At 45.5% G+C, this 23,191-nt stretch overlaps 1 protein-coding gene across 8 annotated transcripts in view; it reads left to right on the top strand.

Annotated features, from left to right (window-relative positions):
• FBXO38 (F-box protein 38) overlaps positions 1-23,191 on the top strand; it is a 49,804-nt gene that overhangs the window by 754 nt on the left and 25,859 nt on the right. For 2 of the 8 annotated variants that reach the window (XM_006138090.4, XM_006138091.4), the window contains exons 1-12: positions 2,713-3,508; positions 4,548-4,689; positions 8,115-8,248; positions 9,336-9,499; positions 9,941-10,106; positions 13,301-13,438; positions 13,937-14,074; positions 14,643-14,736; positions 15,415-15,545; positions 15,857-16,027; positions 17,406-17,548; positions 19,480-19,702. In XM_006138090.4, the coding sequence (XP_006138152.1) occupies positions 3,388-3,508; positions 4,548-4,689; positions 8,115-8,248; positions 9,336-9,499; positions 9,941-10,106; positions 13,301-13,438; positions 13,937-14,074; positions 14,643-14,736; positions 15,415-15,545; positions 15,857-16,027; positions 17,406-17,548; positions 19,480-19,702 (1,765 nt within the window). In that variant the 5' untranslated portion in view covers positions 2,713-3,387. Of the gene's footprint in view, positions 1-2,712; positions 3,509-4,500; positions 4,690-8,114; positions 8,249-9,335; positions 9,500-9,940; positions 10,107-13,300; positions 13,439-13,936; positions 14,075-14,642; positions 14,737-15,414; positions 15,546-15,856; positions 16,028-17,405; positions 17,549-19,479; positions 19,703-23,191 lie in introns of those variants that run through there. The other 6 variants (XM_006138096.4, XM_075900213.1, XM_006138094.4 and 3 more) reach the window with 4 other exon arrangements.

A 23,191-nucleotide genomic window follows, 5' to 3' on the forward strand; every position in this document is an offset into this window, starting at 1 on the left:
TACAGGAGAATATTTCTCCTTCCCCCTTCATGTTGCCATGTCCCTTCCCCCAAATCCTCAAAAGCAGATACATTAATGTGAATATCAGATATTCTAGAAGATGGTTGTTCATGATTATTTATATTACGTTGGCTTTTTTGCCTGCTGTATAAGTGATTCTCCTTAAATAGTCTCAGTTGTGACTACATATTTGCTCCCTTTGTTTTCCAGGTTAGTGCTTCCAAGTTTTACAATACTTAGAATTGCTGGTTCACTGATTCTAGAATTGCTGTTATTTTTAAAACAACACTCAGTTTATTTTTCCAAGGAAGCTAAGCTGACATGTCTACTTGTTACAAATCAAAACACAAGTTTTCCAAACCCATTAGTTGAACACAAAAGTCACTTATTGACAAAATATAAAAATCAAACCATTGTTCATGTAGAATCATTTTTGGGGTTTTTTGTTTGTTTTTCTTTGACTACATTAAATTAAGAATAGAATTCTCTGTATTTCTGCTCAGTTGGTTTAAATATCAAGGAAATATGTATGGATTGTTTTGAAGTTCTGATTTTAAAAACTTGTATGTAGAGACCTATTCCCCACAGTTGTTCCCAGATGCCCCATACTACTGTAAGGAGACTACAAGTTTTTTCTGTCTCAGTGAGAAGATCTGGAGATCTAATTTAAAGTACACTCATCACTAGAAAAAAGCTCAGCAATATGTTAAAGTTTATGTAGAAAATGAAATGTTTTCCATTCTCTGCTGCTGTCTGTCCTAGCTGGAGGAGTATGGTGAAATTCACTGGGAATCTGTAAAGCACAGAGAAACTTAATTACCCATTTATAGAAATATATTCCAAAGTCCCTCAGTATCTCTAGATCCTGCTTGGAATTCTTGTTTGGAAAATGTGCTGGGTGCTCAGTTTGGATTCCTGATCTTTGCCTATTAGGAGGTGATAAAATATTTAGGTGGCCTGTGTCTTCCTCTTTTTGTGAAAGTGTAAAGAATGTGATTTCCTGGACCTGTGTGGGAATAGTACTGTAATCTTATGGTTACAGATATACTTAATATTTAAAAATAAGTATATTTCAAAGGCAAGCTGATGGGCATATAAAGAGCAATTTGCAGTATATCAGCAAAATAAGGTGTTCACCAAATAGATTTGCTGCAAATAACCTTAATATCAGTTTTGTAAACCTAAGATTCCTTTGTTATGTTATGTACTTACTACATGTAGTAATCTATCAGATTGGACAAGTTAAATAGAGTAATATCACATTTGTTTATGGGCAGTTTTTACTTAGTTTTGTACACTTGAAAAATGCTGCAATATTATAATTGAATATGTTGTAACCGGTGGTGGCGGTATAACGCTATTGTGGAATTATTTCAAAAGCTGACAAGTAAGCTGTCAAGTAAAAGCCCGCTAAAGCCTGTGCCCAAATAAATCAGCTAGTCTTTAAGGTGCCATGGGACACCTCATTTTTTTCATAGATGTAGACTAACACGGCTACTTCTCTAATACTGTACTTGTCTTCATATTTTTATGCACTCCTTGTTGGTTGCAATTTTATATTTTGTCTTGTCCAAAAGATGAATTTTAGTTCATGGAAAACTGAAGGAAAATATATTTTTGCATATTGTGAAGCTTAGAAATAGTGCTTACATACTAACGACACCGAAATGATGAATTTTGACTCTAGTCACCTTTAAATGTTTTCGAAGTATTTTCATGTCTACCTGCTCCAAGACTTCCTGTCAATGTTTGTTGTTCTTCATTCATTTTCTTGTGGAAAAGACCTACAGCTAGTCTTGTATGGATTAAATTGAACAAAAATAATGTTCTGTGTAAAAAAAAAAAAAAAAAAAAAATCTGTGTCTTATGTATAAAAAAAAAAATTTCCTGTGGGACGACAGAGTGACATCATCACGTCACTCTTTCCTCTCTGGAGCCCCAACCACATGATTGCTCCTTTAAATGGGGAGGGGGATGGCGGCTCTATCCCTGTGTGCTCCCTGGAACAGTGTCCACCTGCCTCTAGGCCCCACCCCAGTCTGCCTTGCTCAAGTGCCTGCCTTGCATCTTTGTTCTGTGTGGCCCAGCCACAGTGCTTGGGAACCACGCTGTAGGTTTCCCCCGAGTGAGCAGCTCTGTCATGTGCCGGTGACCTGTGCCAACACGCTCTCAGGAGCTCTGTCTCCGCGTGGTCCCTGGAGCAATGTCCACCTGTCTCTGGGCCCCAGCCTGCCTGGCCCACACACCTGCCACATGGCTTGGCTCTGCTTGGCCTGGGCTCAGGTGCACACTCTTGGGCCTGACATTAGCTGGGCATATCTTGCACCCCAGCTCTGCGCTCCAGGCTCCCTGGGCTCACCACAGAGGAAAGCTGCCACAACACGGATGTGCAGAAAGGCTGGGCTAGAGGTTGGAGGCAGGCTGTGGCTCCTGCTGCGGTGGCCGGGGCTGTGCTGCCTAGCCTGGTGGTGCTTTTGGGGGAGGAAGGGGTATGCAAGGTGTCTGTAGGGGAGCGGAAGGGGGATAGGGTGTGGGGGGGGATGGGCGGTGCGGTAAAGGGAGATGGTAGGGATGAGGGAGATATAGGAATCAAGGCAAGGGAATGTGCAGTGTGGGGATGAGGAGTGGTTAGGGAAGGATGGGGGTGTAGGAATGGAGGAAGGAGGTGAGGGTTGGGTTAGTCAGTGTGGGGTGGGGATAGGGAGGATAACTGGGTGTAGGAACGGAGGTGATGGATGGGAAGGATGGGAATAGGCAGTGTAGGGAGGGGTGAGAGATTAGGGAGAATGATGAGTGCAGAAATTGAGGTGGGGGATGAAATTGAAGTACAGGTTGTGGGGGAGAGACGGGCCTCAGCCCTGCCCAATGGCTGGAGAGGGGAGAGCTGCAGCTGGTCCATGCTTCACCCGGTGGCTGGGAGGAGGGGGCAGACCGAGGCTGCTGCTCCTCATAGCGGCCGGGCATGGGGGAGCCAGGGCTGCATACCCCCCAAAGACATGGGCGTTGGCAAGCGTTGTGATCATGGGACACCACCCCCTAGAGTTCTGTAAAAATAAAGATTTACCATCATGATCTGCAGAGACTATACACTGTCCAAAGCTTGTGTATATGATGGTTTGGAATCTGTCAACAATTCCAGTTGCAGTCTGGAAATTCTGCTCTTTCATTCCTGAAATGTTTTCATCTCTTTCTGGTAGAAGTTAAATCTGTGACAGAGTTAACTGGTTAAACTCTGCTCTGTCAACATCACTGTCCAGAAAAAAAAGTCTTGAAATTAATAACAGCATTAGCAAGCATGTGAAGTCTTCCTGCCTCATGCTATTCATTTCTGTGAGGTAACAGTTTAATTAGAGGTAATAAACATAGCACTTTTTCTTTAAAATATGAATGCAAAAATTGCTAACATTTAGTTTGAATTATTTCCGTAGCAGAAAAAGCAGCATCGTTAATTCAGATGTATTTCAGATTAGATATAAAATGATGGTGAAACAACATTTACAGAAATACAGTGAGTCAAAAATTTAACATTAAACATAGATATTAAATATGCAACATTGCGAAGTTAAGAACTTTAAGCACTATTGTAAAACAAAATAATTTGCTTTTGGAGCTAGTTGGGATGTAAATTCCATTTTTAAAGTGTTAAACTCTATGAACCAATTAACTGTTTGCTGCGAACCTGGCCAGGCATAGCCTTCTGCACTGTAGGCAGCGGACTGCTCAGACTGGTCTGAGCGCCAGTTAATCGGTGGGTCAGTAAGCATCACCCGTCATGGGTAATACTTATCAGGTAACCCCGATTACATCCCTAAGAGCTAGTATGCTGATATGTGTCCACTTTGTTTAGTAATTTCCTGCCTCTATTTTGCATGAGATGCCTGAGCTTATTGATATGTGGGGTGGTATTTCCAAAGACATTTTATTGTTTTCTTAATTTGAAAGAAGTTACTAAGGAAATGACCTATATTTAAATCTACTGATGCATTTGCATACGACGTCCAGCTGGTATTCTGTTTATTAATTTTCCTGGGTTCAATGGGACTTTCTAGTTAGTCTTAATTCATTTGGCTGGATTTTTTCTTTCCAGCTTCATATGCAAGGCAGGTTCATTTATGTCTTGTCAGAACAATCCTTCCATTTTTTAAAAATGAGGAGTCTTGTGGCACCTTAAAGACTAATAGATTCAGATGGGCATAAGTTTTCATGGATAAAAACCACTTTGTCAGATGCATACATCTGCAGTACATCGCACAGTGCTTTTTACCCACACAAAAGCTTATGCCCAAATGAATCTGTTAGTCTTTAAGGTGCCACGGGACTGCTCATAGTTTTTGCAGATACAGACTAACATGGCTACCCCTCAGAGACTTGTCCACTTTTTAATTGATTAATTTGAATAATGGCATTCTAGAGTTAATTTTTAGTGGCAGGTTTTGTTGAGTCTTTCCGTAAACTAATATTCACTATCCTGTCCCCTTCTTCGTATCTTTTCTCTTTTAGTTGCACTGAATTTGTATAATCTTGTGAACCTTAATCCTTTTAATCAGAAATCATTGCAAATATGGGGCCTCGACGGAAAAATGTGAAGCCATGCCCCATGAGCAGTGAAGGCTCTGAATCTACCAAACTAGATGAACGGAAAGATTATATGAATCAGCTCTCACATGAAGTTCTTTGCCATATTTTTAGGTAAGAAGTTGTATTTTTTTGTCACTCTATCCTTTCCACTTTAGTATCTGTAAATAAATATCAAATGGTAGGTATTCAGAAAATACTAGTTGTACCACCAATAGTCAGATGGGAATTAAATTTAGTCGTCAGTATGCATTAGAGTAGCATTTCCTAAACTATGGGCTGTGGCCCGATACCGGGCCTCAGCGTGGCTGCCAGGGTGTTCTGGGCTCCCAGACTGTCCGTGCAGCGCTGGGTTCCGCAAGCCCTCAGCCGGGCTGGGCGGATGCAGCCGTATGTTTCAGGTTCCCGGCAGAGGCATAATGAGGGTTACCAGGTGAGCTCTTATTGCTGGCTGTGGAATGGGGAGGGGGGGTTGAATATCGGCCGCAGGGAAGCAGGGTTGGAGCAGTGGAGCTGCCCGGGGGAGATAGGAAGGGGAACCGGCTGACAGAAGCAGGGCTGACTGGGGAGGGGGGACCCGACTGGCAGAAGCAGGGCTGACTGCAGGGGCGGGAGCAGTGAGACTGGCCAGGGGAGATCGCGGGGAGCGGGGGGGAAACTGGCCAGCAGAAGCAGGGCTGGCGGGGGCAGCAGGGCTTACCAGGAGAGATTGGGAGAGAATCGTCTGGCGGGGACAGTGGGGCTGGCCCAGGGTGGGGATGGAAAGGGAGGGGGAAGAGGAGAGAGAATCGGCCAGCAGGGAGCGGGACAGTTCAGAGCGCGCACAGATCCTGAATAAAAATTTTAAAGCAGTGCCTTTTAAATATCCCCACTGCTGACAGTGAGGTTTAAAGGCACTACAATGTGTCAGAATGGAGAGAACCTGGTGTATTCACCATCCGGAATGAGAATATGGATAAAAAATTCCAAAGATGGTGTCAGCTTTCTGAAAATAAATGAGCCCCTTTTCAATACACGATGTGGTGGTGCAGGGTTTTATTGGATTACAGTCCATTTTTCCAATCCATATTCCCTTAACTTGCTGGTAAGAATATTGTGGGTGGCCATATGAAAAGCTTTGCTAAAGCTGGCCCTGGGGGCTTTGGGAGGACCAAAAACAATGTATTTGCATATTTGTCATTTGCTTAATGAATATGCAAATATGCAAATGAATGCTACCGGTCTTCCGAAAGCTCGTGAATGGATTTACTGGTCTCCATTTCAAAAAGTTTGGGAACCTCTGCATTAGAGGATAAGGTTTTGCTGGATAGTATAGAGGAAATACATGGGATTTCTTGTGGGGCTCTACTTTTGTTTTGTTAAAACTAAGTATATAGGTCACACTGTATAAATAAGTTAGCTCTCCAAGAAACATACTTCATATTCTCTGACATAGGAACACTGAAAACTAACTTTATATAAAAATTGCTTAATATCATGTAGAAACAACCAAAAGAGCAGATATAGTGTTATCTATTTACTTGCCTTGGAATCAATAGTTATCTTAATGCTGGTTGTACTGCCAATATCTGGCACTCTCTAGTTTGGCAAAGGACCACGGATGCTCCTGGACCAGTGAGCCTGGGAGCCTAAGGGCAAGAGGGCCAGCTGGGTGGGGCATCAGGTTCGACAGCTCTGCTGGGGACAGTATGGGACCAGGGCTGGAGCCCCAGCCCCTCAGCTACTCCCAGCTGTGTGGGACTGGAGCCCTGAATTAGGAGCTGGAGCCTGTGCTGCTCAGGAAGCCAGTAGTAGCCGGGCAAGCAGCCCAGCCAGGTTGCAGGGAGAGGGTGATGCAGGCTTGCCTGCTGGGGCAGCCTGCCAGCCGCAGGTGATAAGCTTTGGGGCTGGTAACAGGAGACCTCCCTGGTCCCATAAATCCTCTAGCTCGGGACTGGTCAGGTCCTGACAATGCCGGACCAGGGAGATTCAATCTGTATTTTGTAGATGTATTAAGGATGTTAAATATTGATTAATTTACTAGTCGAGTAGTCAATGAAATTTCCATTGACTACTCGACCAGTCGATAGGCATTTCCTCATTCCTCCTTTGAAATGTACAAGAGCCCCCACTGTGCAGCATTTCAGCAGAACCCAGGATCAGTTGGGGAGTCCTCAGCTGACCCCGGGCTCCACATGGCACTGCCCCTTTGAATGCCGTCTTGGTGTTTCGAAGGGACAGTACCACATAGCTGTGCCCAGGATCAGCTGTGCAGTGCTGCCACTTTGAAATGCGGAGATGGCGTTCAAAGGGGCAGTGCCACACAGCTGATCCTGGGCATAGCTATGCGGTGTTACCTCTTCCCCCCTCCCCCCCCCCCCCCCATCTGAGAGAAGCAGCAAGGGGAGTCGAATCCATTTGCTTATTGGATAGTCAACTAGTCCTTAACATCCTTAAGATGTATGTCTAAAATGTGTTGCATAACTTTTTTTCACTTATACAGATTCCTTACTATTGGCACTGGAGTCTTGCTGTTCACTCTTTACTACAGATTTCAGACATGATCATGCTCTAAAGTGAGCAGCCATATATTTCAATGTGGTTGATGAATTCAGTTATCATATACGTTGGTATATTGGAACAGGAATGATCCTGCCACTGAGAGTTTTAGTCAGATGTTTCATTCTATGTAAAAAATAAATACATTCTAATTTCAATTATACAGATACTCTTAGGCTGTGTCTATATTGGCATGATTTTGTGCAAAAGCAAGTGCTTTTGCGCAAAAACATGCTGCCTGTCTACACTGGCAGGGAGTTCTTGCGCAAGAACACTGACGTTCTAACGTGTTAAATCAGTGCTTCTTGTGCAAGAATTATGATGCTCCTGCTCAGGAATAAGCCCTCTTGCGCAACTGGCCAGTGTAGACAGGCAACGTGAATTTCTTGCACAGGAAAGCCCAATGGCTAAAATGGCCATCAGAGCTCTCTTGCACAAATACTTTAACACAAGAACTCTTGCGTTAAAGAGTATTTGCACAAGATCATGCTAATGTAGATGTAGCCTTAGACTCTGAATGAGCTGACAAGTTTAAAGTGTCCATACAGATTGCAAGCATGATTATGGGGCTAATTCAGTAGCAGTTGCTACTAACCAAACCTCTAATTTCTATGACTTAGCGAATTAAAATACATACTTCCAAAACTAGAAAGTTTCCAGCTTTCAAAATATGGTAACTTTGTAAGATTTAGTCAAAAATGAAATAGGACCATGCATCACGGACTCTCCCTTCTGTGCCTGAGACCTTTAGGGACATGGCAAGGCCACTGCTGGTTTTTGTTACCTTAAGTGCATTGGCTGCCTGATTAACAGAATGCTACCCCTTATGGCTAGCTGCATTACAAACTTCATTACAGAACTGTGTGAAAATCTCATTTGAACCCATGGTTTTTTAGATGTTAGGAATGTCTGGGTTTGTGTAGTAATTCTCTAGATGTTCTTTGATGTGAGAGAAAATGAACTAAAGTCTTTGGTAAACAGAGTTGTTTTCTCTCCCAAAGATACCTTCCCCTGCAGGATATCATGTGTATGGAATGCCTCTCCCGGAAGCTGAAGGAAGCAGTGACTCTGTACCTGAGGGTGGTAAAGGTTGTGGACCTCTGCGCAGGTCGTTGGTGGGAATACATGCCCACTGGTAAGTAGTACACTTTATTTGGGTGTTATGTTAATGTGGTATTGACAAGACCTAGTGGAACAATGATATCATTTTTAGACAGACATATGGGATGTGCTTTTTGAAAGCAGCCAAGGGAGTTAGCTTGGTTAGGTACTTACCTCTTATGGTATGTCTACACTTGCACACTCTTTCAAGAGAGGGATGCAAATGAAGGCATTCGAAATTACAAATGAAGCTGGGATTTAAATATCCTGCACTTCATTTGCATATTCGTGTTATGGCGTTATTTCAAAATAGTGCTATTTCGAAATAACAGACGCTGTTAAGACGCAGTTATTTCGAGAGAAAACCCTTCTCTCAAAATAACCCTTATTCCTCATACAATGAGGTTTACCAGTTATTTCGAGAGAAGGGTTTTCTCCCGAAATAACCGCATCTGCACCGTATCTGTTATTTCAAAATAGCGCCACAATGCGAATATTTAAATCCTGGCTTCATTTGCAATTTTGAATGTCTTCATTTGCATCCCACTCTCGAAAGAGGGTGCAAGTGTAGACATACCCTTACTGACTTTCAGTGGGAATTGGTGCCTTCTTCCCTTAAGTGCTTTGGAAAATCTCTCCTGTATGGGTGTGTCTAGATTACAGGGTTTTTTCAAAAAAAGTAGCCTTTTTTCAAAAAACTTCTCCTGCATCTAGACTGCTGCCGCATTCTTTCGAAAGTAAATCAAAAGAACGCGGCAGTTTTTTCGACCGCGGAAAACCTAGTTTTACGAGGAATAACGCCTTTTTTTGAAAGAGAAAAAAGCACTGCCTGGGTGCTCTCTTTCGAAAAAGTGGCTTGCTTTTTCTAAAGTACTGGTTGTAGTCTAGATGCTCTTTTTCGAAAGAGGCTTGCAGTCTAGACGTAGTCTATGTGTGCTGAATACCACAGTAATGGAAGCGCGGCTGCTCTGTAACAAATTATGAATTCTGCATGTTTGTTGTGAATAGTTTTAGTATTCTGTGATTTTTTTTCACTATACACAGAGAATTACAGCATAAACTCGGTCTACTCAGCTAGATGTTTATTGTCACAAAAACTCAAAACTCGTGTCCTCTTCTAGGTTTCACTGATTCCAGTTTCCTAACGTTGCTGAGGAAGATGCCAGACATTGAACAGCTCTATGGTCTTCACCCCAGGTATCTTGAAAGGCGCAGAGTCCGTGGCCATGAAGCTTTCAGTATTCCTGGAGTGCTAGAGGCCTTGCAGACATGCCCAAATCTGCTGGTAAGGGTTCAGGTCAAATGATTAATGTCTTTCATCAGTTGATGATATGATCTTTGATAAGACTGCAGAGGAAATAGATGGTTGGGATAAAAATTTCAATTTATGTTGTAACACCTTGCTAGGATACTGTTGTGTTGTGCATCTTTACCTTGCACGGATGGCAGCAGAAGTAAACCTTTACAAAATCTGTTACTAGTTTACAAATGAGTGTTGTTCTTTTGTAGTCACTTCATACGGGGTTACAGGTGTTCAGCAATTCTCAAGATCAGACAGTCGTTTCCTATGACTTCTTCAGCTTTTAAGGCAAATGGTTCTGCAAAGAATTAATGCGTTGCATCAAGCTGTGTGCGTTCCAGAGAAGTTTTCTTGTTTAAGAAAAATATTGTTGCTTAAGTTGATAATTGGAGCCTTGCCTTTACTTATTGTTGTACTTTTATCCAGGGTGTAGAAACCTCTCATTTGGAGTTGGTGGAAGCCATTTGGACGTATATGCCACAAGTTCATATTTTAGGGAAGTTTCGTAATCGTAATGGTGCTTTCCCAATCCCGCCTGAAAATAAACTGAAAATTCCAATAGGAGCAAAAATTCAGACATTGCACTTAGTAGGTAAGAGCTTATTGGTGAAGTAGTTATCTTAGATACAAGTGAATTTAAAGGGTTTAGAATGTTGCATAATAAGCATTCTTTTCAAGAAATATAATTTTTCCAGTGTGTAGTGTTTCTGTTCACTATAGGAAAGCAGAGATCCAGAGCACTGGTGTGACTGTGACAGGTAGTGAATTCCTAGGTCAAAGGTCCATAGTTTTTGAAGTGATCCATTGGCTTTTGCAGAGCCATCTGTACAGATGGGTGCTAGTGTCCTATCAAATCCAAAATCATTTACTATGAGAGACGTGTTGTTAGAGACTAAAAATAATGGCCTGATTAGAGAAACTGGATTAATGGAGTATTACAACAATCTCTAACCCATTTACAATTCTTGCCCTCCTGCTTCTCTTCTACCTCCTAGCCCCCCATGACTGAAGCAATGTTAACAAACCACTTCACCTTGAATGATTCCTTGAAATATGTATTAGCCACTTATGTTAACTAATCTATTCCATCTTTAATTTAGGTATGACACTTGAATTTAGCTGTGAGGCCTTGTCTGTATAGGTTGAACCTCCCTGGTCCAGCACCCTTGGGACCTGACCGCTCCCAAACCAGGGAATAAGCTAGACCAGGGAAGGTCAGTGCCAGTCCCTCTGCTGCTGCTTGTGGGGCTACACTCTAGCAGTAGCAGTGGGGTCGGCATTGACGGAATGGGAAGTGGGTGGGGAGGCGCACTGTGGGAAAGGTGGGGGTGGCTAAGAAACTGGCTCCTGGCTGCTTTCCTGAGTGCCACCCCTGTCCCTTCCCTCTTCCTCCTGCTCCCTTCCTGAGTTTGAACACCACAACTGAGCTATTTACAGCACTCCGGAAACTTTGGGAGGGTTGGGGAAGAGTTGCTGAGCGCACTTTTCCCCATGAGTGTTCCAACCCTGGAGCACCCATGAATGCCAGATCGTGGATGTTGCAGGAAATTCTGCATTATAGAGGTCCAACCAGTATTTAAAAGGCTGTAGCAGTGTTACTATAACACTTCAGTGAAGATGCTACTCCTGCTGCTAGTAGGGTTTCTGCCTTGATATAGGTAATTCGCTTTCCTGAGAGGCAGTAATTACATCAGCTGAAGAAGCCATCTCATCAACAAAGCACCCGTGTATGTGGCGAGTTAGGTCAATAAAACCTCATCACCTAGGGATTAGGGATGTCATTGTGTAGACGACTACATGATTAACCGATAAGTCTTGTCAACTACACACATCCCCCACCCCTCTGCCTCTGTATCAGAGGCAACAAGGGGGGGGAATGGGAGCTGACTTAAAAGCCGGCTCCCCAGAAGCACTCCCTGATAAGCAGCAGCATGGAGGGTGAGGTAGCTAGACTGGAGCCAATATGTGTGGGGAGCTGGCTTTCAAGCAGGCTCCCTTTGTGTGCCAGCTCCGTGGACCCGCCTGCCCCCCACTTGCTGCCTCCTACAGAGGCAGCAGCGACGGAGGAGCAGGCAGGGATTTGGTCCTGGGGGGAGCCAGCTTAAAAGCCGGTTCCTTCCAGCACCAGCTCTGTGATGCCACCTGCCTCTATCAGAGGCAGCAGTGTGGCAGGTGGGAGTAGGGGAGCCTGCCATGAAGCAGCCTCTGTCCACGTTGGGCCCAAGCTCCCCATGGGCAGAGGCAGCATTGCAGGACGGCAGGCAGCTGGTCTGTGTGGGGAACTGGTTTTTGAACTGGCTCCCCTTGCTAACTGACTCTGCCTGCCATCCCATGTTGCATACAGAGGCAACTGCATGGAGTAAAGGGGGCTCCCTGGGAGTGGCCCCAGGAGCATACTGGCTGCTGCCCCTGCCCCTGGAGACTATCAAATAGTCTTGTAGCTGCTAAGATTTCATGTGGTTACATGACTGTTCAATTTACATGATATCTAAAATCCCTGTCAGGAATGTGAATATTCTGCACCTCTGAATGACATAGACCAAGTCTGAGGAAGTTAACCAGACTTTAAGAAGTGCTCTGTGTAAGCTCAAAAACTTCTCTGAGCAACAGAAGTTGGTCCAATAAAAGATATCCCCTCAGCCACCTCTAATTACCCTGAGCCCTGGTCTACTTTACAGAGTTAGATCAACGTAAGGCTCCTTATATCGATTTAACTGTGTACATGTCTTTACTAAAACGTCAGTCCTACTCAGTGTTCTATCTTATTTTTGAATTCCATGTGCAGAATGACTTATGTGCACCAAAATGGAAGTAATGCATCACCTCCATATTGGTGCACATAACAAAAGTCATTCCACACATAGACAATGTGTGGTGGAGTTGAAGGATTGAGGTGTGGGAGAGGGCTCAAGACTGGGGCAGAAGGTTGAAGTGTGTGTGAGGAGGTGAGGGCTGTGGCTGGGGGTGCAGGCTCTGGGGTGGGGCTGTGGATGAAGAGTTAAGGGTACAGGCTGCCCTGGGGAGAGAGGACTCCTCCCTGCTCTCTCTCACCACAGCTACTTCAAGTCAAGTGAGAGGCCCCTCTTTACTGCTCCAGTGGGCAGATACAAGCTAGGGTAGGTACAGGCTAGGCTCGGTGAGGGCCAGGGAAGGGGGGGTACTTTTCCTCTGGCCATAGCAGTTTTGGGATAGCTCTGTGTGAGGGTTTGGCAGGGAGAAGCGCCTCTGCCCTTGCTGTGGCAGTTTCAGATTGGAGCTGGTGGGGAGAGGTGCCTCTCCCCTAGCCGTAACAGCTTCAGAGCTTGGGAAGAAGCATCTGTCTCCACTGTAGCTGTTAGTCCCTGCGCACTGCTTAATAGTCAGTTGTGCATCCTCACAGCTTAAAGGGAACTTGGCTTCCTGCTCACATTACTCGCCTACTTCACTGACTTAACTCCACCTCCACAAGAAGCATAGAGTCAATGTTGATGTAGTTAGGTTGATGCAATGTCAGTATAGTCACTGCAGGGCTTACATCAACTGTTGCTGGCCTTCAGGAGCTACCCCACAGTGTCCCAGTTCAAATAGTGCAAGCGCTCCTCCTGAAGACGCACATGGCTAACACAAGGACCAAATTGTAGACACAAGCAATGTAATTACTGTAGGAGCAATATGCCGATGTAACTTAGGTTGACTTAATTTTGTAGTGTAAACATTTCCTAAGAAATTCATTCTACAATTGACATATGAGAGTTTGTTTAACGCGAGACCTAATTTCATTTTTTTGTTGTTGTTCCTGTATTTTAGGTGTAAATGTCCCTGAAATTCCTTGTATCCCAATGCTGAGGCATCTTTATTTGAAGTGGGTGAGGCTCACCAAACCACAGCCCTTTAAAGATTTCCTTTGTATCAGCTTACGCACTTTTGTCATGAGGAATTGTGCAGGTAGGAGAAAAGAGAATCGTTCTTGGGAAGGGATGCATCTACACAAGAAGAAACTAGTACTAATACAGTAGTAGTGAAGCTGCCTTGGTGGTAGACTACAAAAGGATACTAGCTCAGAACAGTTTTCATAACATAATGATAAAAATGTTTAGCCATCTATTGTAGCACTTACATCTGTACAGCTGCACAATTTCTGGCAGTTTCTGTACTAAGTTTTCTAGTGCAGTTAAGGCCTTGGGATTGCCCATCATGCAGTACTCCAGAAGCAATCAAAGACTTTATTTCATATTTGATAATAGGAAAAAATTCTCCTATGCTGTATTGAGCTGTTAAGTTAATAAAACACCACTAGTTTTTAGTTCTGATGGTTTGCTAAACTGGAGAGGTGCAGGCAGGCATATCTGATGGCTGAATTGTTTGAATAATGTATTCAGTACCATTAAATGAGCAACTTTCTATGTATATATTCCCTATCAGAAGTTGTTTTTTTCTCTGCAGGACCAACAAATTCTTTGAAGTATGTTCCCTTGGTGACAGGTTTGGCTTCTGCCCGAAACCTGGAGCATTTAGAACTAGTTAGAGTTCCTTTTCTTGGAGGACTTATCCAGCATGTAGTAGAAGATAGCTGGAGATCAGGTATACAACTTCCTACTGCCTTGAAGCATAGAACAAATGATGGGCAACACTTTTGTTCTTTAGCTTGTTCTTTCACTTGTATGTTTTAGCTATATTCAAAGGATGTTAATTATGGACTTTTGTTGTATTTTGGGAATTGTTTTAATCTTGTATGTATAAATATATACCTTTATGACACATTTTTTATGCAAGTACTGAAAACAAAAGCTGAAGTTAAATTGAACATGTATTTCTATAACAATGAAAACTGTTAAAGAATTGCCCTCTCTTAATATTCCAACCAAATGTGAATCTTTACTATCAGTTCTTTTCTAGATGGTAGAACTGGCAGGAATAATTTGGAGGAAATTTTTTTTTTTTTAAATTAGCTTCTTGAGAAACTTCTGTTGTAGTAATCAGGACTATCTCTACCAGCAGGTGTTAACACAAGGAAACTTATATATATGCTTTAAAATGGCATGTATTCTTGTTATTACTTGAAATACTCCATTGGCAAAATAACACCAGGAAAGTGAGTAATTTTTAGTGACCCATTGACTAAAGTGAAACTTTTCTTTCCCCCGATAAGGTGGTTTTAGGAATTTGCACACTATAGTTTTGGGAGCTTGCAAAAATGCTCTTGAAGTAGATCTTGGCTACCTCATCATAACTGCTGCACGAAGGTACTTGCTTTCCCCAGCTTTTGTTATTCCTTTCTGTTTTCTGTCTCTTCAAATTTATTACATTACATTAGGTAATGTAATGAATTTCCCAGCGTTTGAAGAAGTTGTTTTACATATTTAAGAGAAAAACCAAGTGAATTTTTACAGTCTAACAAGAATTTCAAATGACTAGAGGAAGGGACTGGGAATTAGATTCCTGGGTTTTTGTTATTAGATCTGTCACTGACTTGTTCTGTGGCCTGACCCAAGTCACTACACTTTGTCATATGTAAAATTAATATAATAATATTTTTCTCAGTGAGGTTTAATTAGTGTTTATAAATTGCTTGGAATTCCTCACAGGTTATAATTAGGGATGTGAAAGGTTAACCGGTGGGAACTGGAGCAGCTCCTGCCTGCAATGCACCCAGGCCCTTCCATCCTCCCTTTAATGGATTAACTGGTTAGACATAACATTTCACCAGTAACCCAATTAAATAGGATTTTACAAAAAACTGTTAGAAGGAAGAATGCAGGAATTCACTAATGTTCATCACTGTCTAATAAATATTTTCAGTTAATTGCCTAGAGTGGAACAGATGTATTTTTCACTCAGATGTATTCTGTACTAAACAGTGCTTTGTTGCTTCAGTTTATAGCTTTTTGCCTTGAACGTGAACTGTACTTGATTGCTTTTAGGTTGCATGAAGTGCGAATTCAACCTTCCCTGACCAAAGATGGTGTCTTTTCTGCACTGAAGATGGCAGAACTGGAGTTCCCACAGTTTGAAACCCTTCATCTGGGATATGTTGATGAGTTTTTGCTACAATGTATGAACTTTTTCTTAAATTACCTGGTGAGGGTGAGAGTAGCACAAATTGATAGGTTTAGTGTATTTTTCTAAGATGTACTTTTGACAGAATGTAAATAACTATTGCTCTTGGATCTTCTTGTATATATTTTTTTCTGTAACTCCTGAAACTTCTATTGTAATTTGAGCAGAAACTTTTTGTCAAATTTGTTGTCTGATATTTGTGCTAAAATTACACATTGCATATTATAGTATGGAATTTGGGGAGGACAAAAATGCTGCAATTTCTGAAGGGGCATATTGCTGAAATCTTCTATTGTCTTTCTGTAGGCAAAATGACTAATGGGGACTTAGTAAAGTATGGCTTAGCTGATGTGGTTGAAAATCCAGGAATCATCACAGACATTGGAATGAAGGCTGTAAATGAAGTATTCTCTTGCATCAAGTATCTGGTCATTTACAACTGCCCACATCTGCACAATCCAAACAACTGGATCACAGGTATTGAATGCTTTTGGAATGATAGAGATACAATCTAAACATCTCGCATCAGGATGAAGACTTATAGTTAAACTTGTTTCAGAACATGAACATAATAACCCTCTAATTAAAAGAAACATTTGAGACCAAAAAATAGTCAGATTTCTTTTTAAAGGTTTAGTAGTTTAGTGCACGCCTTCTGTGTGCGTGTATTTAATATTTACACCCAGGGGCAATCCCTGACCGGAGCAGTTGCACAATACAGCCCTGAAGTTATGTTGGGGTGAGGAGAAGCTTATCTGTTCCATCCCCAAAACACCACCCCTTCCTGCCATATCCCTGCCCTCTCCCCCAATGGCACCTGGCAGCTGGGGATGTGTGCTTGCGGATTACTGGGGAGCCCAGCACAGTGAATACACTTGTACCACTTCCCCATGGCTCCTGCTGCTGCAGGTAATGCTGGGGGGCCCAATTGCTCCTGCCACCAGCCCCTCTGGTAGTTCCTGAGGCCACATCCCTCAGAGGATAGGGTGCCATGGGAGGAGAAGGCAGGGCGATGGCACAAAAGTGTGGGACTTGGGAGAGAGAGGGGGGAACAGACAGCCTCCGGCCCACCAAATTGCACAACTGCTCCAGCTGGGAGCCAGAGTTTGAGACTCCTGATATACACACAAGCAGAATATTGTTAATTTGCACTGAAGATCAGGAAAGTAGTTTGCAAATTAATAAGTGAGAAATACAGTGAAATAGTACATTATGTAAAATGCTGACATTCCTTATTAAATAAAGCCCAATTTAAAAGTGTTCACAATACTTCATTGTGCTTTAACTCTGACCTTGCAGGACCAGGTCTGGTGGTGAGAGTGTGTTTGTGTGTCTATGGCTAATTCTGCTCTGGTCCCCTTTCCTGAGAGTTGAGGAGAGCAAATTAATGCTAATTATTATAATGATTATTGTGATGTGGATGTTTGTCTATTAAGAGCCAGACTGAGACTACAAATTCTTTTCATATAGGTCATGAACAATCCTTGTAGATATGCGCTATATTTAGACTGTTTACAGAATGATGAAAGTAACACAGTTTGTGTGTGACCAAAATTATCTCTTTTCCCTGTCTTCATTTTAAAACACTGGTTGGGCAAAGAAAACCCCAAACAGAGAGAGAGCTCTAATAATGATGGAAAGTTTTTCATAATTCTGCTACCTGTTCTGTCCCAAATAAGCAAAAATGGAGATGCAGAAATTTGGGACTCCAGTGATGCTGATAAACTTCAGCTGTCAGAGTGGTGGCAGTGGAAGTTTGAGTCTCAAATCTGGGAAAGTTCTAATGAGAGATAAAAAAGACTTGGAAATTCTTCAAGGAACATGAGTGTGTGTATATATATATCTACTTCCATAGACCATTCAAGATGGACCCGGCTAGTTGACCTCACGCTGGTGCGATGCCATGCAATAAAGCTAGATTCTTTCAGTCAATTCATTGAATTACTGCCAAGTTTGGAGTTTATCTCTCTGGACCAGATGTTCCGGGAACCTCCTAAGGTAAGTTTCTCCGTGTGTGTGTGCGCGTGCGCCCTACACTCACCAATTCCCCTCTTGCAGGGGTTAGGCAAGCCCAGGCCCCTTCTCCCTCCCTGCCTGGGCCTTTTCTTTCCCCCCACCTATCCCCTTGCCACAGACTAACCCTCCCACCCCCGCCATGGCAGGCCCAACCTTCTTCCCCGCCAGTTGCCTGGGGGGATTGGGGCTGGACTGAAACCGCGGCCCAGCCAGACCCAGCCCTCCTCTTCTCTCCTCGGCCTTCAGGGGGTTGGACTGGGCCAAAGCCATGGCCAGGCCTGGCCCTCTCCCCCAGACCTTTGGAGGGTTGGGCCATGCCGAGGCCACGGCTGGTCCCGCTCTTCCTCCCCCCAGCTTCAGGGAGGTGTGGGGGCAGCCCCTGATCTCTCCCCACAGCAGTGTAGGGGAGGGGCACTTTGAGATCTTGCCAGGCCTCCCCTCCAACCCCCCCCAGCTGCAGCACCTTCTGCTCCCCACTGAGGAAGGGGGAGTGGAAGGAACCCCATGGATCATGTTTTCCGCCCCACCCAGCACAGGGGGAAGGAGAAGGGCTGTGCAGGTCACGGCTGCCGTCCCGCCCCACATACACTCCCCGGAACTCTGGGGAGACCTCTCAGGAGGGTCTGGCATGAGCCTCACTGGCCCTTCTTTCAGCTGGGAAGGGGAGCCCTAGCCCTCCACATGGGCAGCCCCAGCCCTCCATATGGGCGGGGCTTTTCCTATGGGATACACTCTGTTGTCCTGCAGGAAAAACTTTTTTATAGGTTTGGGAAGAAATAGTTCAGTGAGTGACTTGGGAATACAATGATTACCATAAGAGATGTTTCTGTTAAACAGCGGTGGGGAAACTTTTTTTGATCAGGGGCCACTGACCCACAGAAAAATCAGTTGGGGGCCACACATAAGTGAGAAGCAAAGTGAGACATCCCTAAATGACAAGGAGAAAGACACTCCCCATGTTCCCCTTGCAGATCAGAACCAAGAGGGACCCAAACTACTAGCTTTCGTGTGCTCCAGCCCTGTGGGTGGGTGGCTGGAGGGGCTGGAGTGCCAACATGGGCTCCCAATGCTGCGCCGGGGGCAAGCCGGGGGCCGGATCCAGGCAAGCTGGGAGCCACATCCGGCCCCTGGGCCTGAAGGTCCCCGCCCCTGCCCTAAATATATGCTCTGAAGTTCTGTGGACTCTTGTTATGCAGGAGGTCAAACTGGAGCAGGCCTGCAGGTTGCCCAGCTGGGACCCTCAGGCACAGAGCAGCCTCCCACTTCAGAGCTGCCCCATGCCACTTAAATGGCTGGCTGTTCCCTGTGTCTTTCTGCTTAGGGCGCCAGGGAGAGACTTTTTCCCCCTATTGACAAAACTGCATATTGTAGTAAATATTCTTATGGTTTTGCAGCATGGTAAAGTTGTGGTACTATTCCTCACGTATGTGAATTCATATCATATTGATTTTCTGATCTTTGTTTCCCCTTTCCATCACCCTCCCTTCCCCATTGTTAAATTTTCACAACTGTGACAATGTACTAAATACATTTTAATGCAAAGATTATTCCGGAAAACTCTCTAGGGCCTCTCCCATTCTTGAAAGGAAATAGAAACACTTCTTCTAGATTTTCTTTCATTTGATCCTATGCGTTACAATTTCTTACCATAAGGTTGTGCTATTGCCTTTTACATTTTTCATTTTTAATACCAGTTTAAAAGAGGAAAGGTAAAAGTTTACATTTGGCAACCAAATATGCAGTCTGTGCAATGTAGGTACAGGAATTTTTGTGCGCAGATCCTACTCCATATCACACATCATATTACCTAGTCAGAAATATCGATACAATGGGTTTTTTTTATCAGTGTTATCATACATTATGGAGATTTGATATAGTCATTTTGAATCTTCTTGTGTTTTTGTTTATTTCAGGGCTGTGCTCGTGTGGGCCTGAGTGCTGGCACAGGGATTGGTGTTTCATCTGCTTTGGTCAGCAATCAGAACTCCAACAATGACAATGACAACAACAACAACCACCAGAACAACAACAACCCCAACATCCACCACAACAATCACCAACACCTAAATGACCAGAATGAGGAGAATGAGCTGCGGCAAGATGGGCAGGTGGAAGAACAGCAGATTGCAGCTGAGGGTAACCACTGATCTTTTGTGAGCCTCTGAAAGAAATGATCTTATTTTGCATTTGCATAGAACTGTAGGGAAAAAGTTATGTGTATTGAAAGGCACTCTAAATCCATAGTTTGATAGCTATGCTGTTTATTTCCTTTATTTGGTATCTATCTATAAGACCAAGCTAGGAATGTCAATGTGTAGTCAACTACACAATTAATCGGTTAATCTTTTCAACTACATGCACTCTTCCCTCCCCCGCTGCCTCTCTATCAGAGGTAGCGAAGGAATAGGAGAGAGAGCCAGTGCCCATGAGGAGCTGGCTTTAAGCGGACTCCCAGTGAGCATGGATCTGCTGCCCCATCCCTGCACTGCTGCCTCTGATAGAGAGGCAGCAGCATGGAAGGTGAGTGGAGGGTAGGCTGGAGCCAATACACATGGGGAGCCAGCTTTCAAGCAGGCTCCCTGTGCATGCCAGCTCTGCAAACCTGCCTGCCTCCTTTGCCCCCACTGCTGCCTCCTACAGAGGCAGCGAGGGGGCCTGGCAGGAGCTGGTGCTGGGGGGAGCCAGCTTTAAAGCTAGTCCCACCCAGCACCATCTCGGTGGTGCCACCTGCCTCTATCAGAGGCAGCAGCATGGGTGGGGAGGAGGCTGCCGTGAAGCAGCCTCTGTCTGCTGCTGCCACCCTATACTGCTGTTTTTGTATCACCAGGCAGCCAGTCTGTATGAGGAGCTGGTTTTTAAACTGACTCCCTGGTGGACCAGCTCCCGCTTGCCACCCTGCACTGCTACCTCTGTGAGCTAAGGGGTTCCCTGGGAGCGGGGACTATCAATAGTCGTGTAATCACATGAATTCTTAGTGGTTCCACAACTATTCAATTACCTAATATCTGGGGGTACGTCTACACTACAGGTTAATTCAAACTAACAGCCGTTAGTTGGAATTAACTTTAATAGCGGCTATACATACAAACCACTAGTTCGAATTTAAATCGAACTAGCGGAGCACTTAATTCGAACTAGGTAAACCTCATTCTGCGAGGAGTAACGCCTAGTTCGAATTAAGTATAGGCAGTCCCCGGGTAACGTACAAGATAGGGACTGTAGGTTTGTTTTTAAGTTGAATTTGTATGTAAGTCGGAACTGGCATCCAGATTCAGCCGCTGCTGAAACTGACCAGCAGCTAACTACAGGAAGCCTGAGGCAGAGTTGCTCTGCCCTGGGCTTCCTGGAATCAGCCGCTGATCAGTTTCAACAGCGGCTGAATTTGGACGCCTGGGACAGAGCAGCCGGGGCGCTGCCGGGTAGGTCCCCGCAGCGCTGCACCTCAGCACTGCGGGGACCAACCCAGCAGCACCCCAGCAGCTCTACCCCAGATGTCCCCAAGTCAGCCGCTGCTGAAACTGACCAGCGGCTGATTCCAGGAATCCCGGGGCAGAGCAACTCTGCCTCGGGCTTCCTGTAGTCAGCCGCTGGTCAGTTTCAGCAGCAGCTGACTTGGGGACGCCTGGGGCAGAGCAGCTGGGGTGCTGCCGGGTTGGTCCAGTAGCGCTGAGGCGCGGCACTGCGGCACCAACCTGGCAGCACCCCAGCTGCTCTACCCCAGGTGTCGTCGGCGAGAAAAGCCTGGTCTGCTGGGGGGAGGGGGCGCACTAGCTGCACCTCCCCCCCTCCAGCAGACCAGAGAGACGCGGGTGGCGGGACCACCGAGACGCGCCGCGATCCCGCCCGCATCCTCCGAGGCTTTGCTCCGCGTCTCCCTGGTCTGCTGTGGGGGGGCTCCCCCCAGCAGACCAGGGAGACGCGGAGCAAAGCCGAGGCGCACACGGGCAGCGGGACAGCCCAGACGCGCCGCGGCTGTGCGTCCTCCGAGGCTTGTCTCCCTGGTCTGCTGGGGGGAGCTCCCCCAGCAGACCAGGGAGACGGGGAGCAAAGCTGCGGAGCACGCGGGCAGCAGGACAGCCGTGGCACATCTGGGCTGTCCCGCTGCTCGCGTGCTCCGCGGCTTTGCTCCCCGACAGCCCAGATGTGCCACAGCTGTCCTGCTGCCCGCGTGCTCCGCAGCTTTGCAGACCAGGGAGACTCGGAGCAGACCAGGGAGACTCGGAGCAGCTTTTCTCACCCCGGAGGACGCGGGCGGCGGGACCGTGGCGCATCTGGGCGTCCCGCCGCTCCCGTCCTCCGGGGCAAGAAAAGCCCAGTTCGTAACTGCGGATCCAACATAAGTCGAATCCGTGTAACTCGGGGACTGCCTGTAGTTCAAATTAAGGGTTGTGTAGCCACTTAATTCGAACTAGTTGTAGGTTAGCCCTTCCCAGCTTGCCCTGGTGGCCACTCTGGGCCAAACCAGGGAAACTTTTGTGCCCTCCTCCTGGCCCCGGAGCCCTTAAAGGGGCACAATCTGGCTACAGTGCTTGTGTCAGTTGCAAGCCTGCCAGCATCCAGCCAGCAGACCCTGCAGCTGGCAGGGCATGAGCCAGGTATCCGCTGCCACCCAGTCTTCCGCCTCTTCCCTGGACCAGGCTGGTAGCTCCCAGGAGCCTGCCCGGGGCTGCAAGAGGCGGGCGCCTGCCTGGTCTAGTGCGGAGATCGTGGACCTCATCGAGGTTTGGGGGGAGGCCTCCAACATCCACGACCTCCGCACTAGGCACAGGAAAGTGGTCGTCTAGGGCAGGGTAGCTCCCAGCCTGTCCACCAAAGGCCACATGTGAACCCTGGAGCAGGTTTGCATGAAAATCAAGTTGGTCCAGTGAGACCCCCGACCCTGAGCTTAGAACATAAGAATGGTCGTACTGGGTCAGACCAAAGGTCCATCTAGCCCAGTAGCCTGTCTGTCGACAGTGGCCAACACCAGGTACCCCAGAGGGTATAGACCGAAGACAATGACCAAGCAATTTGTCTCATGCCATCAATCTCCAGCCTTCCACAAACAGAGGCCAGGGACACCATTGCTACCCCCTGGCTAATAGCACTCCATGGACCCAACCTCCATGAATTTATCTAACTTCTCTTTAAACTCTGTTCTAGTTCTAGCCTTCACAGCCTCCTGTGGCAAGGAGTTCCACAGGTTGACTACGCGCTGTGTGAAGAAGAACTTTCGCTTATTAGTTTTAAACCTGCTGTCCATTCATTTCATTTGGTGTCCTCTAGTCCTTCTATTATGGGAACTAATGAAGAACTTTTCTTTATTCACCCTCTCCACACCACTCATGCTTTTATACACTTCTATCATATCCCCCCTCAGTCTCCTCTTTTCTAAGCCGAAAAGTCCCAGTCTCTTTAGCCTCTCTTCATATGGGACCTGTTCCAAACCCCTAATCATTTTAGTTGCCCTTTTCTGAACCCTTTCCAAGGCCAAAATATCTTTTTTGAGGTGAGGAGGCCACATTTGTACACAGTACTGAAGATATGGCGTACCATAATTTTATACTTCCCCTCCTCCTTCTTCCCCTGGCTTCCCCCTTCCAGCTCCCTCCTCCCAGGTTTCCCCCTCCCCTCTCCCACCCTCTC

Source organism: Pelodiscus sinensis, chromosome 17, assembly GCF_049634645.1.
Source record: "Pelodiscus sinensis isolate JC-2024 chromosome 17, ASM4963464v1, whole genome shotgun sequence".
NCBI lineage: Eukaryota > Metazoa > Chordata > Testudines > Trionychidae > Pelodiscus > Pelodiscus sinensis.